The sequence below is a fragment of the Pezoporus flaviventris genome, unplaced genomic scaffold (assembly GCF_033815535.1).
Source record: "Pezoporus flaviventris isolate CSIRO_AGI_PZ_B2104156 unplaced genomic scaffold, CSIRO_AGI_Pfla_v1 ptg000001l, whole genome shotgun sequence".
Classification (NCBI taxonomy): Eukaryota; Metazoa; Chordata; class Aves; order Psittaciformes; family Psittacidae; genus Pezoporus; species Pezoporus flaviventris.
This window is the reverse complement of record NW_026892549.1, coordinates 48,742,205-48,761,065: the sequence shown is the minus strand read 5'-3', so window position 1 is coordinate 48,761,065 and position 18,861 is coordinate 48,742,205. Positions and strand designations below refer to the sequence as shown.

The following is an 18,861-nucleotide window of genomic DNA, read 5'->3' as shown; positions in this document are numbered from 1 at the left end:
TTGTGTCTAAAAAGAGACGCTGAATGCAAGTTATTCCTGAGGAATCTTGCTTACTAGGAATGGGCTAGGATTAGGGTTGAGTTTCCTTCATGGATCAGCCCAGCAGAAAGCTACCGTCGCAAGCTATAGAAGCAGCATTCTAAAGCTGAATCTGATTATGCAGTTAGTTTACCCACACACTCTTTATACTAATCTGTGTCTAATCACCATTAAAACACATTCTAAAGGCTACAGATTTACTGAACTGGATTAAAGGAAATCTTCCAGAAACATACTAGTCTAATCACAATATAGAAAAGACTAGAATCTGTCATTTTTTGTTAATGAAGTGCCCATGCTAGAAGATGTTTCTTGCATCACTTACATGTTAATCTAGTCCTGGTATTGCTACCATGGACCTCTGAAAACAACTCTTTTTCCTGGTCTTTATAAAATGATACCTGCCACTACCCAGTTTAAATGCTGCCTCCTGTCTGCAAGGGCTCTTACACCTCAATTCCTGCTTTCATATATTGGACTCTCACATTATACTTTCTTTATGTACTTTAATTGACCTTACTTATTCTCACTGAAATCTTCACCTTCTCTTGTCCCTGTGCTGCCTCTTAAGCCAAATGACTCCCCTCCTCAAAATACAACCCTTCTTCAGTTCAGAACTTGCCTCTTCCATATTTGTTAACATCAGACAGAGCATAAAACTCACATCGCTGAACTAAACTGTAGAGACTGTGTCTAATGCAAGAAGTCTGATACTAGCTTTTGCTATTTAACTTTATTAAATATTTTATTTAATTTTAATTCACGTGACTGTTTGCTTCTAAGGGATGATCTGCATGTTCAATAAGTAAATACTTGTAACCAATATAGCAAAATCCAATTCAAAAGTAGTTAACATTCTAATACAATTTTCCATGACAAAAGCATTACAGTATGGATATCAGCCACAGCTACACTGCCTTGTCCATCCTATGGCAACAGAATGAAGTTCCAAGAAAAATGGATGCATCAAGACACTGGAACAATGGGGAAGGAAACTGGCATGTAAGGCATAGTATATTTGCGTATTCAGTTAAAACTTGTTTATGTTTCTCAAACATCTGTTATCCTGGTAACTGATACTCTGAAGTATCTCTAGCATTAAATACACACAACAGTTGTACCTTGGAAGAGCAGTGATCTTCCCCCACTTCTCTACACAGAACCTTCTTGGACCATTGCTCCCCCGCAGAGAGGCAAATCCTTCATAAGGTATGCTGGACGTGCCTGTAACAAACTGCCAGCACAAACAAAACATCATGGATATTGAGTACACAGATGGTGTGCATTAGAAATGTATTTATATCAACAAACCCACTAAAGTCCAAATGCTTATGTAAAAGCATCTGTAAAATAAGCAAGTTTGTAAGGCACGAATAATAAATGCCACTTTAAATAGAGGGTAAGGGAAAACAGACCATTTCATGACAGGACTCTAGAAGCGACAACTTACCAGATAAATTTCCTTCAAAGGCTTCTCTTTGAAAGAGAATATGTAAATAATGTAGAGTAAAATACTGTTAATATCAAGTTACCTAAACTTAGGCCTAAGTGAGTTTTTCCCTACTGTCTTTATTCTGTATTAAGAGGAACTACAAAAAAAAAAGTAAGAATGGCTTTGTGTTGTGCCTTTTTGGCTATGTGGATTTCAATGCCTTTGTAAACCATTATTAAATGCTAAAGAAAAGGACTAAATTTGGAAGGTTAGGTAGAATGTCTAGTGACATTTGCTGTTTGTTGAGCAAATTTAGTTATAGCCTGTCATGAACTGATCAAATGTAGGTTTTGACAGATCAGAGGCTACCTAATTTTTATAGCTCTAGATTTTTACTAACTGATATTACAGGAACATATAAACGACATTTCTGGCTCTCTATCAAATGAGATGTCCCACACTGCTTTTAACAAACCTTTTTTATGTACTTAAACAGGGTAAAAAAAAGAAATCCTTCATCATACTCATATAGGTACCTCAGCAATCAGATGCACATTCTGGACTGTTAAAACCAGTGGATTTCACAATAGATGAAGAACATGGTATGGTTTGGGGTGTGGGTTTGTCTGTTTCTTTACAGATACAATGGATGTAACCCAAATTGCAAAAATTTAACTTAGCAGTAAATCCACATACATAAATACTTGTTGAGAGGTTTTCGTAATGCATCAAAAGGATGTCTGGATTCTGCAGGCTGGCTTAGTGAAAACGGAATTGGACTGATTTTCAGGCTTTCACCATTCTTTTCTACTTTGAGGCACTGAAACTTCCATCTAAGCTTTCTCCTTCCTAAGCTGTACAAATATTATTCAGATTTCTACCTAATGATATAACAAATTACAGTTTTCCTTTTCAGTCTTTACTAGTCTTAATGTACTTATAATCAAACAAAAGCAAGAGATTATTGACATTGGATACTTTATCTTAAATGCATTTTTAAACTTAGAAGTCTATGAAAACATCTATGAGCTTCAGTTGCTTAAAATTATTACAGTAAGACTTTGAGGACTGTCAGGTTCTTTCCACTGGGCAGCATCACCATCAATTTTGGATGTCATATACCTGAATGGGACTAGTTTAGAACCTAATTTTAATGACGTGCACTACTTTTACACAGATCATCTGATTTCTCACCTGTAGAAGTCTTAATCGTTGTTCATTGTTGAACCTCTCCACAGCAGCCCAGAACCACCGAATTACAATGTGATTGTCATGATAACCTGTTAAAACAAGAAGAGCCTTCATACCTCTAGGTGCTACAGAAGTGGTTGAAAGTATATTTAATAAGCTTTTCCTAGTTTGGCCCTAGTCACAATAATGCCATATTTCTTATCTGACAGCAGGAAAAGACAGGAGGTGAGAGAATAAGTCTTTAAATGTTTAAAAATCTTAAAGGCAGAGAATTAATTTACTATGACAAAAAGGAGTGAAATCTCTTTGGGAAGCATTTCTTCCATTAATTAATCACTAACAGGAATGCCAAATCTTGAAATATCACAATGCTGTGCTTTTTATATATCTAAATCTACAAATGATTCTACAACCATCTCTGTCAAAGTAGTTCCCAAATCTTCTACTGTTCTCACATTATCTCAACTGCCAGCCTGCAGTCACAGGGATTAATTCTAACTTCCTGTCTTCTTTGAGAGTGGAAAAGAGGTAATTCCTACTAATAATGGTTACCATTCCATTTGTCTCCAGTGTAGGGGTGGTAATCTACTAGTGTGCAGGTGAGCACAGTGATTTCTGTGGAGAAGACTGCTCTGTTATGCTGTCCAGACAAGAACCGTAAGGGAAGAGCTGCATGGGGAAGCAATGAAGCAAACTACAATGGACAAATGACCTTCTGATCCTCAACATAAGCTTAACCACAGAAGTTCAGAAGATATTACAGGTGTATTTCATAGCGTGGTCCTTTAATGTCTTAGAAATTGGGCAATTCCTGGCCCCCTAGTGCTGTCAGTAATCAACTCAAAATTAAGGCTACCTCCTCTGTACTCTGTATTATTTCTCCAATCACTCAAGTCAATTTCTGCTGTTCCAGCTATAACCAGTTCCAGTTCTCTTGCATCAAATACAGACACGAGCCTTGCATCAACCACCTGTGAAAGGAAATAAAATGTATAGCACATTTCTTCATTTACCAATTTTTGCTTCCCCATAAAAGGCTTGTCTGCTACTAAAACATTTGTCAGGTCACATTACTCTCACAAATGGAAAGAATACAAGTTTTCTTTCTTTTTGAAGGCAAATAAATGGACGTCTTTTTCTTACGTTGCAGTTCCACTTAGTTTCATTAGAGGATCACGGTAAGTGGGAGAGAATTTTATTGGCGAGTAATACAGAATTATTTCAGGGCAAATTAAGTTCAATACATTCAATTAAATTGTCTGTGTTAAAACAGGAGACAGAAAAATACCTTGAAATACACTCGGTCTACTGTGTTACATGGTACAGCATGTACACAAAACCCTCAAAGGCCCAGTGAGGAAACAGATGGGTCACTTTAGCAAGTATTCACTGTTAATCATACAGGTAGTGATCAGTGGTACTTTCCAGTTTAAAGTAGGTTCAAGTCAATGACTACCTTTTCTTTCTTTATTCCCCCCCACCTCCCATGATAGCTGTGAGGAGACTTCTGATTACAGATGTATCTGGGTTTTGGAACTCTCTATTTGAGAAATGTATATGAGGAGAAAAATATTTTTGGGGGCTAACAGATTTCATTTTGGAGTTTTTTTACCTCATAGAAACCACGAACCAGACTTTCTGTTTGTTGTACAACACCTCTCTCAATTCTCCATTTCACCATTCTTTCTATATATTCTTTCTTGTTCTTTTCAGTGACTGGGATGTTGGCACCTCCTGGCTTTAGTTCCCGTTCTGTGATCTTAGGGCAAAAATGACCAAGTGACAACACAGTATTATACAGACAAAAGAAAGAATTATAATAATGTATATTTTTAAGCTTAAGTAATTCCTCAAGAACATTAGCCAGGAATGACTTTAGTAAACTGGAATATGTGACATAAGGGAACATCGACCAAATCTTTTTTTTTTTGGATAAAATAATATTTGAAACCCCATTTAGACTAAGAATCTTCGTATTTAGTATAAACTGAGAACAAGAAACAACCTTTATATCAACTAAACTACTGAAGTCTTCTAAATAATATTGTAACAAAGGTGTTGTAATACCTCTGAATGGTAACTCTGCCGCAGTCAAATTCAGGTAAACTACCTCCAGCAGAGCAATCCAAGACTCTGGTATTTCAGATACACTCCAGAAAATCTCCTTCCCCAGAAAGACACGGTTGACTGGTTACAAATACTAATTTGTCCTTACATTGTAACACTGTTTTCATCAAACAAAATTTTATAAAAACAAGTTTAAATCTGCATGGATGCATCATTCTTGTGTCCAAATAAATGTTTCCCTAGCAATAGAATACGCAAAGGAAATTGAATTGAGAATCTTGCACACCTGCCCAAAAACTTCTTCATTTACAGTAAATGTGAGATCTAGGATATCATGTATATCATTGTCTTTCATCCACTGCAAACTCTGGTGAAACTCCTCATCGAGATATTCCAGGTCACTCAGGTCACAGAGTCTAACATAAAGAAGAAGAAAACACACAAATACAGATGACAGCAGCAGTGTGTGATCAGTAACTAAACTCAGGACAGTCCTGAAAATTAGACTGAGAATGGGAGCCAAGAGAAAAATCAAAAGAATAAAGAAGACTCTACTTCAAAACTCTGTTTATTTGCCAAGTGATAGCAGTTACTGTATAACAAAATTATTCTGTTAACGTACACAATTCCAGAGTTTGTTAATTTGAAGACACACTGATTTTAAGCTTATGCTGAATCTGTCCCATGTGTCCTGTGAAGACTATTTTGGAATTTTGAAAATACACAAAGTGTATTTTCACTTTGTACAGAGAGACAAAAAATGCAAATCACAAACAAAATGGAAAGTTTTTGTAACAAGCGACTACTATCTTTTTCCCTTATGTGACTACGCTGCCACCTCTCTCATTAGCGCATTGTATGGAGAAGTCTGTTCAGAGACCCTGCCTATGCAGAAATATCTTTTTACCTTTTGCCATATTTCCCCTTACTTTTACAAATCCAGCCTCTAAAGCCAACTGTCCCTTGCCGTCTTTAACAGTTATTACTCCATGCTTTGAACGTGCCATCTGTTAATAATATTTAATAACGGGGCAATTTCTGCCATTTCTAACGCCTTAAATCCTGTTCTGTCAAATAGGACACTGGGACTATTCGTTAAGTAAAGGGCTTTTTAGCTGCAAGGTTACTTGCCTGTTTATATTCTTGGGTCCATAATAAGTCAGAAGAAAACCCTGTACTTTTAGTTGGATGCTCAAAAGAGTAGCTTAAGTGACATCCTGCAGTAACAGCCCCTACATAAAAGCTGATGGACTGGGCACAAAGTCCCATCTGCAGAGGTAGTTTGGATGGCTCATCAGTTCTGAGGAAAGTGAAGGTCCAGGAAAAGTTGGAACTTAGATGGGAAAGTTGCATGAATTAAGCTGTGTACAAAGCTGACCACCCTTCATTTTTAATTTTACTGTTTAGAGAACCACCGATTTAAATTATTAATTTAATTTGGCAGTCATAAAATATTAGTATTAAAGCCCATCCGGGCCAAGTCCTCATTCTTATTAAAATGATGCTGTTAGCATTTAGGTGTTTTTAAGATATACATACAATAGGCATGGATGCATTACTCCACACTACCAGAATGTATGATGCTTTATACAAAAAATATCCTTCCGGACTTCTCAAAACAGCTTTCAAATGGAAGACAAAAAGTGAAGCACCTTAAGTTCATTAGGTCTTAAATTCCAGCCATGCTGAACAAGTGCAGCTCTGATTGTTTGCAGTCTCCATTTTATGGAGCTTTATTCTGATATACTTTAGACTTTGCTTTCAGAACTACTACTCCTGCTCTGTCTGAAACAATCTACCTCTGAAAATGGGTCTTGCAGTGTAAGTTACAAAGTGATTCATATCCTATCCTGTGAGTCACTGCAAGACAAATGAATAAGAATTCTATTCATATCGGGAATAAAACCACAGCATTTCATCGTAAAACTTCAAATGTAAATTTTGTGGAAGTTAGTAACATGGTGAAAACAAAATAAGAGGTTTTCATATTGATCAGAAAGAACATTCTGGATAACCATCATCAAACACTGAAAGAACACTGGGTAACCATCAGCTAATAACTGTAAGTAGAAACAAGTAAACTTTCCTATTTTAAAGAAGTCCTGGATTGAAATGAAATGATTACATTATAAATAAAGGCCTGTCTTGTTTGATGATAAATCATAATTTATCCATACATAAAACAGCATCGTCCATGGGGAAGGAACCAAAAAGAAAAGGAAACAGAACAATTCTACTCACATTCGGAGGAGGGCTTTATAAAAGGGTCGTGTAAAAAAGGCATCTAGCAAATACTGATGTATCAGAGCAAGACCAAGAATTCGACCACTAAACCTGAACCTGGAAGAAAAAGAGTTACAATCATCATACTGAAGCTTTGTGGTTTGTAGACTGCTCTGTCATCAAAACTTACATATCTTTCCAAACAGCATTTTTTTAAATCAGAAAGCTGTGTATAAATGGTGGTAATTTTTTGTGTTTCGTTTTTATTTTCTTGCATTTCTTTTACATGCTCAGTAAGGCACAGAAAAAAAAAAACAAAACACAAGTCTGCAGGGTGTAGAGAATCCCTCAGATACCTAAAGTTGCAACGTCTCCATAAAGTCAAATCTGTATTAACCCAATCAACCCTAGCCTCTTCATAGAAGTATATCTACCACACATCCCATATAGGATTAAATTGTTTTCATGTTACTGGGAGGCCAAAGGTTTTTCATCTGACTGATGATTAGGGAGTTCTATATACATTTTCATGAAAGATGGCTGGAAGCTTTTTGGTGTATCACAGTGCCCTCCAGCCCTATGTCAACATGATCTAAACAATCTTCTCCTCTCCCCTCTCTTCCCCAGTTATCTTCATTTTGTTGGGTATATAAGGAGTGTTGGGTGGGAGGGAGTTGAAGAGATTGCAGATCAGATGGCAGCTAACTTTGAAATAGTAGGGTCTTCATAAATATTCCCAAGAGAATAAAGATCCATTGTGAAAAATCCCCCACATCTTTGGAATTAGATTTAAGTGTAGTGTTATTTTTCGAAGTAATGTTTCTTACACTGATTATGCATCCTCAGCAACAGTTCTCTTGGAATGATTAGGGCTTTACTGCAGCTGCCTGTACACAGGGTTTGCACCAAGGTAAGGATGTGACATGCAGAGCCTTCCCCCTTCCATGTACAACAGCTTGTCACAGCTGCATTTCCTGAATTCCCCAAGGCTGTACAAGACCAGTGGTGTCGCTGGCACCAGCCTCCCAGAAAGAGAGGGGTCATCCCTCCCGTACCCCCTAAGGTCTCTGGTCCAGCACTATAGAAACCAGAGATTAATACAAAATGTTGGTGGAAGTTGTGTAGCATGTAGGGATTTTTCTCCCCTTTTTGCCAGACTTCTGGTTTTCCAATATAGCATAGATCATTTATTGTTGCAATACTGGAGTTCAACAGGTAGGTTAGTTCAACTTGATGCAGCCAACCATGGTTGGTAATGGTTGGTAATGAGATTCCTTTCTGATATTCATTCTTCATAAGTGGCTTCCAATAAGTAAAGGTTTAGTACATAATCTGTTGTATACAGATGATCAGCCATTCTACTGTTACCATATTCTAACTACCCACACAGCAGAATTGTCTATTAAAATTCACAGTACAGCTTTACAGACTTATGGTGATGCCAGGGCTTATATCAACTGAGGGCGATTCAAACTGGTTTATAGTAGTGAAAATGAAATTATGTAAAAATCCTTGATAACTATTTTAGAAGTATGTGTGTATGTTCAGACTTTGCTTAAGAGCTATGTAAGCAGCAGTCCTCCCCCCCACCCTTTGTTAAGATACCTTCATAGATTTCCATCCAACAGGTAAGTTGGGTTTTTTACACTGAGGAGACCTCTGTACTCCTTAGGAAGACTCAAACAAACAACATACAGTAACACCTGTTTGAAATCTCCCTTAGTCTCCTTAGCTGACAAAAAGCCAATGTTTCTTTCATTATTTTTTAATGCACAAGAGACTAATACTGCTTTCATGAAATGACTGCTGATGTACAAGGAACACAGAGAGTTGAGTTGTGAGAAAATCACATGGTACACGTTTCAAATCATAAGTTTTGCTGACCTTGTGAGAAATAAGAGAATTTAAACCACAAGAGAAAACAGAATCAGGGAAGTCAGAAGAAATGCAGTTATTTTGTTGCTGGTTAAAAAGATGGGATTCTGGTTTTTATGTTTGAGCAGATATGAGCAGATGACTACAAGTGGGAACCACAGAAAACATAGCTGAAAAACAAAGAAAAATCATTCTTACCACTCATGATGATTGTCTACAAAAGCAGACATGGGACTTATTTGTACTGTATAGGTATCATTGGCTGAATATTCAAATAAACCATAATATGGATTGAAGAGCTCTCTAGACACCAGGAAAAAAAACTCTCTCGAAGGTCCACTGTAGTCCAACCTTTAAAGAGAAACTTGACATTACTATAAAGTGTTCATGTGTGCAAAGAAATGCTTTATGAATCTACATTCTTTATGCTCTATTTTAATTAAAATTTCATAAGATTTTAACCAGAACCCTTATCCTGCAGATTGCTTAATGCCAAGGTATGTGAAGTCCTCACGGGGCTATTCTGAAATGGAATAGCTTGGAGGGCTGGAATGAAATGCTCTATGCGGGCTGCTCTCATAAAAAAAAATTGGCTCTAACTGTAGTGGCCTCTTTGCCACAGGAATACAACCAAATAATTGAGGGTAAGGGGGAGGAGGAGACATAAAAAGAGCCAACATGAGACCTATCTGCATCTGACAAATTAAGGAAGAAAATGAACACTGCTCATATTTTGTCTTTGCAGACCTGCAACAATAGGACAATTTGAAAGATAATATTTCAGTTTTCCTGAGCAATATAATCTGAGATTACTTCAGTGATTTATCTTTCTTTGTCTTAAGTTTTCTTGTCCCTCTTCCAAACATGAGTGCACTTAAATGTCTTCTGGAGAGTGCATTTCCTTTGGAGGTGGTTGGGTTTTTTTTTGTTATTTCAAAATTCCAATACTAATGGAATCTAAATAACCCCTTCTTCCTGAAACATAAACAAACTCATTGCTGAGAAAGTACTGAAACTGAATTTTGACACTGTGCTTCAGGTCATCACTGAAATGAGTTAAGTATGAAGTTAGTGCTCTGGTAGAGCTGGAAAACAGAAAATTAGGGATTTTCCTGTGGGGAACAGAGATGATTATAATCCTGACAAACAGATATAAAGATATATCTTCTGGAGGCTGAGACTTTTAAGAAGGTCTTGGTTTAGCTAGAAAAATACTCAGACGTATCACAGAGAAGGTCAGCTTTCACATAGGACTTTTGTCACTCATGTTTTGGCTCATGAACTTTTACAGAAGGGAAACATGCATGAGAGTTGTTTTCAAGGATGAAGTTTTCAGGAAAGTAAAAGCTAGGTACCATTATCAAGGTGAGGACAACACCTCTTTCCTCTATTGAATGAAAAACATTTTTCGTTCAGTCATTTGGAAGCACTTCACTTCTGTTAAGCTTCAGACGTGAAGTACTGAAACAGATTCTTACCCTGGCAAAAAGGGCAGATTCCACATTCAAATTGCATAAAAAAAACAACAAACCCAACCAAAACCTCAGAATGGTTTGATATCATGGACAACTGTTGGATCTTAATCTTGGCACAAACACCAGGATGAAGTAAAAGCTCATCTGGAAGGCTCCTGCAAACTTCTGGGATAATCAGACTCACTATGAAATCTTAAAATAGGTTAGAATCTGTGTGCTTCACTACCCACCATTTCATACAGCTCCTTTTGTTCGCAGAGTTATTATGAGTCACGTTAAATAAATCAATCATGAGAGTCCTGCACTGCCAGTCAGATTTATCCCACAATTAAAGGCTTGGCACAAGGGTGAGAAAACTTCATACAAAAGGCATGCAACCACACAACAGCTGCAACTGTGGGGCATTTGGGTATTCAGGAACAGAGTAATATGTTGTTGGCAACATGACTCATGTCTCCTAGGAAGCACCATTAGTACTTCAGATACACCACTCTCCAATGCAAAGCTGCTTTTGCTAATAGTTAATAAAACTTAGGGAAAATAACTTTGCGAAACCATACTCTTAGTATCAAAATTTTCTTCATGTATCATGTAATGAATGTAAAAACACTAGCATCACAATTGCATGACTGTAGAAATCGAAGGTTCAAGGAAGATACCAAACGTTATGAGACTTAAGATACAAATCATAGGAACAGCAATAACTATATCTGAGTTGCCCCACTTACTAATTTATAAACTAATACATCAGTAGTTACTAAAATGTTTTAATTTTTGAGGATTTCATTACCCATCACTAGGTAATGGGTAATGCATTTCTTTTACCAAGAGGAAAAGAAATGCTAGAGCAAACTCCCACTTAAAAAACTTAAAAAAGGAGGAGCAAATAGGAAACAACTTTCAGTATTCCTCCTCCTCTCCTCCACCCTGACCTGTCTTTCTACACCTAGCCAAATGAAGTTTGATACATATCCTTGCACCATCTGTGATGAAACAATAGTTTGCACACATCCTTTCCTCATTCAAAACACATTTCTACATACAGACTTGACATCATTTTACTTTGCTCCTAATTAATTCACTCTTTTCCATTACAAAGAGAGTCTTGTGTAAAGTTGGCTAGAACAAGAAGAGGATGTGTCACCTCCATTTCCAGGTCACTCATATTGTTGTACCAAGTGATGAAATGCAAAAGCCTGACATCTGATGAAGGAAGACAGTCCATCTGGATCAATGTCTATCTCACATATGATTTTAAAGTTTTTTCTTTTATTTTTAAACCTGAGTTGAGGTTGTAGCTGTGAAAGTAAAGGTTGGTAGGGCTGTATAAAACAGGCCTCATACCTGTATCCCCACCCTGCTCTGTCAATACAGTGTAATGTCATCCTGCACCAGCCTTGTCATTCCAGTTCTGAGTTTATCCTCAGACAGCACGATGATATTATTTATATGAACAAGTCCACACTTGGCTTTCAGTTGTCAACATCATTCTAAGACTTCTGTGAGTCCTTATTAACACTGAGTACTTCACAGTGAACTTTACACAAACAACAGGATTTAGGGGTTTTCAAAGACAGATTAATTTTATCTAATCTTATATGAGCTGTTTCTATTACAACTTAGCTACTTCCAAGACTCACACACTGCATGGCAATAATGCGCATATAGCATCCCAAGAGCTGTGTGCTGCAGTTTCCTAAATATAGAGGAATAAAATGTAAAAATACATTCATTAAACACATCAATATCAAGGCTTTAAGATCTGACAACAGGGTCACAAATCAAGAAATGAAAGAGGCAAATAGCACATTGTTCCAGTTTCTCTTGCAAGGAAAACCTAACCACATCTTGCTTTGCAACGCACATCTCACAACCTGTAACATGTTAGACTGTCACCAGACACAGACTGAGCATTCTCTTAAGGGACTTTGAAACACCAGGAATATTTGTATTTATTTGACAAGTAGCAACAGCCTAGCTGCTTTTATTGGTGACTCAGGCCCTGCCCTGGAGAGACAGTGAGCACCTCCTGTACACTGCAGGCTTTCAGCTCCCTTTGCCTCAGACAGGAGCTGAATTAAGGATTGAGCCTCCAGCCTACTCCTGAAGCACTCTCACTCCAACAAATGGCAGCTGTCTTTTAACAAGCACTGGAGATATAATGTCAGCACTGACAGAAAGGAAATATTAATAACATGAGAAAGTTGTTTATTTTTAATTTGCCTTCCCAGCAACGTTCTAAAACACACACCAACTATTGTGAAAATTCACATAAACACTTGCATTACTTCTGCAAAGGCAGGATACATTACATTTCACAATGCCTAAAAAGTCATCTTGAACAGCTGTATGTTCTAGGCTTATGTATGTGGCATTTCCTGAATGTAATCCTTCCTCTTTTCTCTTTAGACCACAAGATGTTTGGTGAAACAGCAGCTGCAAGACACACAGAGTTTTCAGATCACATTTACTTCCCTGTTCTACTCACCCTTCTTCCCCAACAAACGTGACATAGAGTTTATTTCTCTGCAGGTCTTTTCTTGAGTAGCCCATGATCTGGTTAAAGGCATCTTCTAGCAAGTGATCTCTCCTAATGATTAATCTGAGGAGCAAAATAATTTCGAAATAGCAATTCATGAAAATGAACCACAGTTGGAAACATCTATTTACACTGCAAGGTAACAGGGTGACTTCAGAGAGATACAAGTTTCTGCTGGATAGTTCGATACCAATCAGGCAGCTTCTGACTGTTAGTCTATGTCCTTCGAGGATCTACTTCAGATTTCAATAAAATGTCTCTCCTACAAAGAAGTGGTGTTCTATTTTTTTATACCCTGGTTCTTCCTTAAATCAAAGGTTTCAGTTGGAAAGGTCCTGAAATGGGCATTTTCATCAAGTTAAAATCCTTTCTGTAAGGCTGGGTCTCTAAATCAGTCTTTCTGTAAGCAAGAATCTAACCTTTTATGTAAAAAGCAGTCTTTTAACAAGGAAAAAGATAGAACTGTGGGAAAGTCACTGAATGATAACTCCAGAATCACACGTCCCTACATTATCCCCAGTGTGTGATGGGACAAAAAGTCTAGGAGGAATGGCAACTGTTTGTCCAAAACCAGACTGAAGGTTCACATGTGAAAACATAATGTACCTTTTGAAAGAAAAATTGTGAAAGTGAGGGAGTGTCATCAAGATCTAAAATAAGAGGTGAAAGAAACCTCCTTACTTAAACATTTTATCTTCTGCCAAAAAAACTTTAATTAGTTTTGTGAAGTGCAGCTTGCTTTACATTCAGATACTGCCATATGTGTGCATTTTATCAGTCAGTCAGACTGAAGCTGGTAGCTGCTGCTGCCTGCAGAGAGACAGCTTACCTCTCCACACAGCCTCTTGCAAAGCCCTTGTAGGCCTTACTGCTTGTGCAGAGATCAGTCAGTGACGGCAGTGTGCTACCCTGCACAGGACATGGATTTGGAGAAGCCAAGCACTGGCAAGGTACGTGGGCAACACATAAGGACCCAGGCACTATCTAAGTTGTGCTGGGGTCCTGGTTTGAAAAAAAGGAGCAGATCAGTGTATGCCTGGGAAAGGAACAGAAAACACTTCTGTTCAAAAATCAAGCTGTTCTTAAAAATCCACAGTGTGATGGCAAATAGGTTAGGACAAAAAGGTGCAAGAAATGTAATTTATCTTAAAGCTAGCAAATGCCATCTTCTTCTACCAGCTAACTGCCCAAGTATTCGTGACAAAACTTCATAGATTAACCTCTAAGTGTCTGTGATTTCATTACATTACAGGCAGAAGATGTTCAAGCCCTGCCTCTTAAGTCTGTCTAAACATACCATTTTAAACCCATTTCCGTTGTGGAAGACTTTTAACAAGCCCACAGAAATGAAGTCTGAGCTCTGCACCAATTCTTGCAAAAAGTGACTGGCTGGGTGAAATAAAACAAAACCAAACCAAATCCAACCACCCAAAATACCTACCCCCTATTCTAACAGAAGAAAGGGTTAAAAAAGTTCTAATGCTTCATGGCTACTGTGAGAGCATCAAACTATGAGAGTTTGAGAGCTGGCACAAGACTTGGTAATTTACACAATTATGAAAGTATCTTTTGCTGATGATCCTTAACATGTATGAAATCACTCGATTACCAAATAAATGAAGGAGGGAAGACCTTGCTCCAAGCATTCTAGCATTCAGAGTGCTGAAATAAAAATACTAGCAGTTTTTTAAGGTAAACCTTAGAATTTAATAACATTTGATTTTATGAGTCCTCTTTACTAAAGAGGACTGTGATATCAAGACAGGCAATTATGCACAAAAGATAAGCCTATCTAGTTTTATCACTGGAAAAAGACATGAGAAAATACAACTGTTTGTATCATAGCACATGCTGTAATGGAAGAATTCAGGTGCCTCTTGTTCTGCATGCCTCTTCCCAAAGTGCTTTTTGGCACTGTACCGGTAAGGTTGTTTGTATGAAAATATAGTTAGAGGAAAGATAGAAGAAGTGCTCAGAACTTGCTGTATCCTCTGCTATGAATCACATGCTGGCACTAAGTCTTTTATGACAGGCTTTGTATTTCCAGAAGTGCAAGGGTAACCACAACATCTGCATTCCTTCTACTGGGAAGAAGCTTGTAGATGGGCAAGGCAAGGCAAGCTGCCTGAGAAACAAATCCAGTTTCATGAGATTCTTCAACATACTTCAATTTTCCTGGGCCTTGTCCATATCCTTTAGTCTCCAACTTCCTGTAAAAGTTCCTCAGCTTGGCTTCAAAATCTCTTTTGTAAGGAGCTGGAGCTCGGGCATTGGCACGCTGAGTACCTGCAGGAAACAATAAGCAAAGAATGAGCTGTAGTGACATGAACTGATTGATGTCCTATCCTCTTCTAAAAAGACTCAACAGCAAAGGGCAGGGTACGTGTTTGGTTTGGTCACCTTTATAAAGAGTAAAAGGCCGTGTATCTTCAAATCTGCCTTGCATCCAAGACTTTTTAGTTGCTCACTTTCAACAGTATCACCTTTCTAAAGTAAGTATCAAAAGAACAAATCCAAGTCAATGCAAAAGATGGTTTAAAAACCCAGCATGATTGGAAAGATTTAACTTTTGTTTGTCAAATACACTTTATTTCTAACCTTTAAAACAGCTCATGAAATAAATGTTCTGCTCTGTTCTGGTTTTAATATTATCAGGAAAAACAGGAACTCAGAAGTGAAGCATAAACAGACTGCACTCTGCTGTGCTCTGTTGAATACATCAAGCTGAAGAAGGAAGACTATTGGAAATTCCCTAGTAGAAGTTTTTCCCTGGGGAATTAAAGTGAAAAAAATATTGGAAGAATGGGAAGATTGCCATTTAAGTTTGTGGAACTTTTCACATGTGCCTCCAGGCACATACATGATGATCATCGATAAGTGAATTTGTTTTAAAAAGAACTGGTTTTTAAGAGTTAATGTCTTAAAAGCAGGGAGACATGAGATCTGTATGCCAAAGAACTGGCTTACCCCCACATGTGCATGTACAAGTCTAGTATATACAAATAAGGTGTTTAGTCGATCTGTTCTAAATATTACAGCCATTAGAACTTCCACTGCCTCCCTGGATAAATTACATCAATTGACATGACTGCAAGACTATGTGCCAAAGAGGCAGCTAATCCTAGTTCTTTTACATTCATCTTCTCACCCCAACTTCTTATAACATTAAATTCTTCCCCTGCAAGGCTGTGTAGACACAAAAAAAAATCAGAGGTTGTTTAAAATTTCTCATGCCCTACACTATACATAGGTTGCCAATGACTTATGTGCAACTGGTGGTCATCTAACAGGCCCATAATGCACTGGAAATACAAATGAACAGTTTAGAAACACTTATATGTAGACTTCTGTCTTTCCTTATGTGAGCTTTCTTTTGGCTCCCTGTATGAAGCTAAGCCAACAGAGAAGCATTTATTGCTATATGGGTGAAGGCACGAGAACGTAACGTTTCAGATCATGAAAGAGAGAGAATATGTATTTGTTCAGCCTGCGGGCAGAGAGGAGGGGAAAAGAGAGGAGCTTGCTTAGCCACAAAGCATATGGGGCTGAAGGAAAAGGCAATGAGCACATCCTGCGGAAGTGGCTGCTCAGTTGATCTCTCTGCAGAGATCAGTAAGAGAACAAGTGAGATCAGTATTAACAGTGAATGCCATTTACCGGTCTGTAAAAGACCTGTCTGACCAGAAAGACACTTGCCACTTCTTCTAGGCTTAGCATGACATGGAGGAATAGAAAACGTCAGGGAATTCTTACAGCTCCAATGGGAACATGCAGGAACCCTTCAGAAAATAAATCACGATCATTAATCTATACTGGTTATCCTCTTTTACTGAGCGCACCAAGGGCTTCTAACATTCAGCTGAATTCTCTAGAAAACCCACAGAAACTTGAAACTGTAAACAGCCTTTCAATTACTGGCCTTTTCCCACTACTTTGTTTATTTTGCTTTGGGTCAAAGTAGGTACAAAAATGCAGTCATCAAATAAATGCAAAAAAAAAAGCATACTTTAATCTTAACCCCTGAAGGAAGTTTTTGCTGCGAGAGAATTTGGTAACACATTACTTCACGGTTCAGAAATCAGCAGTATATTATCCTATCAGCACATGACAAGTCCTCATTGCAAATCAGAGGCATATGCCAAGAAATTCCTGGGCAATTATAATGATTACTTCCGCCTTGGGAACAAAAGATGTTAATGGAAGAGCTAAAAACCACCAGTGATGTGATCATATTTGATTGTCAAGAAGGTTATATTCTAAAGCAGATATAAAGAGCAGCTTCATGACTATTTATCTTTCCCAAAAGAGAAAGTACAACCGATTGTGACTGATGTGAACAATGGATCCTTAACAAGCAACCTCACGCAGTGCAGCACGGCCAGTTTAGCTGACAAAAGGGACACAGAGCCCTCACAGAAACGATGGGGTATTTACAGCTTCTCATCAAAAAAGTCATTTGTACACCAACACAAACATGCATGCTTGCAGAATGACAGGGAGATTCAACGGTCTCTATATTTTTCTATGAAATAAAGATTACAATTTTTAGGAGAAAGGGACTAAACCAATCACTGCTTATCATTTACTGTGTGCTGTGGATGTACTAGTAAAGAAGACATTTTAACTCTGAAAGCCAAATCTATCAGGTTTGCAGTTGCAAATAAGATGCACATATGCAGATTTCATTCTTCTTTTCAACAAAAGAAAACAGTTTTATCTAAACCATGTATGTATCAAAAATATCAATACATGTGAATATTATATTTTGTGGCTTTGCAGAATGTCATAAAATCATTAAGGTCTTTGCACAGTTTCTCTGAATAGGTTCTACAGAGGTCCTACGTCCAGCAGCAGGAAAAGCTGCCACTCAGGATATGTTTATGAAGGGTTTTGATCAGGTTTCTTGCAAAGGTTTTTATGATTGTGGACTGGGAAATGCCCACAAAAATCACAGTACTTTTTCTGGTAAAGTTTTCTTACTGTCTGGAACTACCTAGAGTTGCTCACATCCCAAATGTTCTCTATTTATCTATACTTTTGTTCTCAAATTTGTAGAAATCCCCTTAAGCCACTTCTGATTTACTGCAATGATTTTTACTTATGTATTATCTTCTTGATAAAACTAAGAGTAAGGCATCCATAAACTTCTAATTGCTCTTCAGAGGTCAAATGGAAGTTATTAGTTACTATTAGTTCAACTATTAGTTCAACTACTATTTCACATATTAGTTAATATGTGAAATATCAATTTAATTCCATTATGACACGTGTATTTCCAGAGAGCTGCAATATGCTATCTGTTGAACTCATGTTAAGGGATAGCAATCTGGTGTTACATAAAATTGTTACTGTCCCAAAGCTCCATTAACACTTTCATTTTAATGTACAGTTATTAGATCCATACGTCTAAGTCTCTAGGCATCAGGATCCTGGCACAAGCAGTCACTTAAGTTGTTTCACATCATTGAAAAGCAAGTTTGCAAGTTTTACAAGTCAGAACAAAATCACAGTCTCTGAAGTTGTAATACACCAAATCTTTTCTATTAGCAAAACATCTTCTGAGCCCAAGGCAAAGATTCAACTTTGACAGTCAAATGCAATCACACTTGTTCACTTTGCTCAAACATAGGACTAAATAAATGTTTGTTTTTGCTGGAACAACAGAACTTAGATCTTAAGAAATTTGGAAAGTCATTACATGCAGCATAATATAAACTGCATTATAGATGCATTATCTCTACTGCACTATCTTACAGATACCATCATAATGAAAGTACTGCCATGACAAGCTCACTGATCACACAGAAGGTACTTTAGCTTATGTAACTTTACTCATCTAAAAGTCAGGAACCACAAAGGGGAATAGGTTATAGCTTCCCAAGAGCAGGTTCTTGGCTTTACACTGCCGTGAATTTCAATTTGGAAAGCAAACAAAATATTATAGTTAAATAATTACTCCATTGGCTTCTGTTCTCTGACTTCTGGGAAGGCAGCTGGAGTATGCGCCTGACTTTACTGAC

At 37.6% G+C, this 18,861-nt stretch overlaps 1 protein-coding gene across 3 annotated transcripts in view; it reads right to left on the bottom strand.

Annotated features, from left to right (window-relative positions):
* Window positions 1–18,861, bottom strand: part of HECW2 (HECT, C2 and WW domain containing E3 ubiquitin protein ligase 2) — a 175,702-nt gene that overhangs the window by 6,897 nt on the left and 149,944 nt on the right. For all 3 annotated transcript variants that reach the window (XM_061457064.1, XM_061457059.1, XM_061457073.1), the window contains 9 exons: window positions 15,007–15,127; window positions 12,791–12,904; window positions 9,026–9,178; window positions 6,971–7,069; window positions 5,016–5,145; window positions 4,275–4,421; window positions 3,519–3,633; window positions 2,666–2,751; window positions 1,161–1,273 (listed from right to left, as the gene is read on the bottom strand). In XM_061457064.1, the coding sequence (XP_061313048.1) occupies window positions 1,161–1,273; window positions 2,666–2,751; window positions 3,519–3,633; window positions 4,275–4,421; window positions 5,016–5,145; window positions 6,971–7,069; window positions 9,026–9,178; window positions 12,791–12,904; window positions 15,007–15,127 (1,078 nt within the window). The remainder of the gene's footprint in view (window positions 1–1,160; window positions 1,274–2,665; window positions 2,752–3,518; window positions 3,634–4,274; window positions 4,422–5,015; window positions 5,146–6,970; window positions 7,070–9,025; window positions 9,179–12,790; window positions 12,905–15,006; window positions 15,128–18,861) is intronic.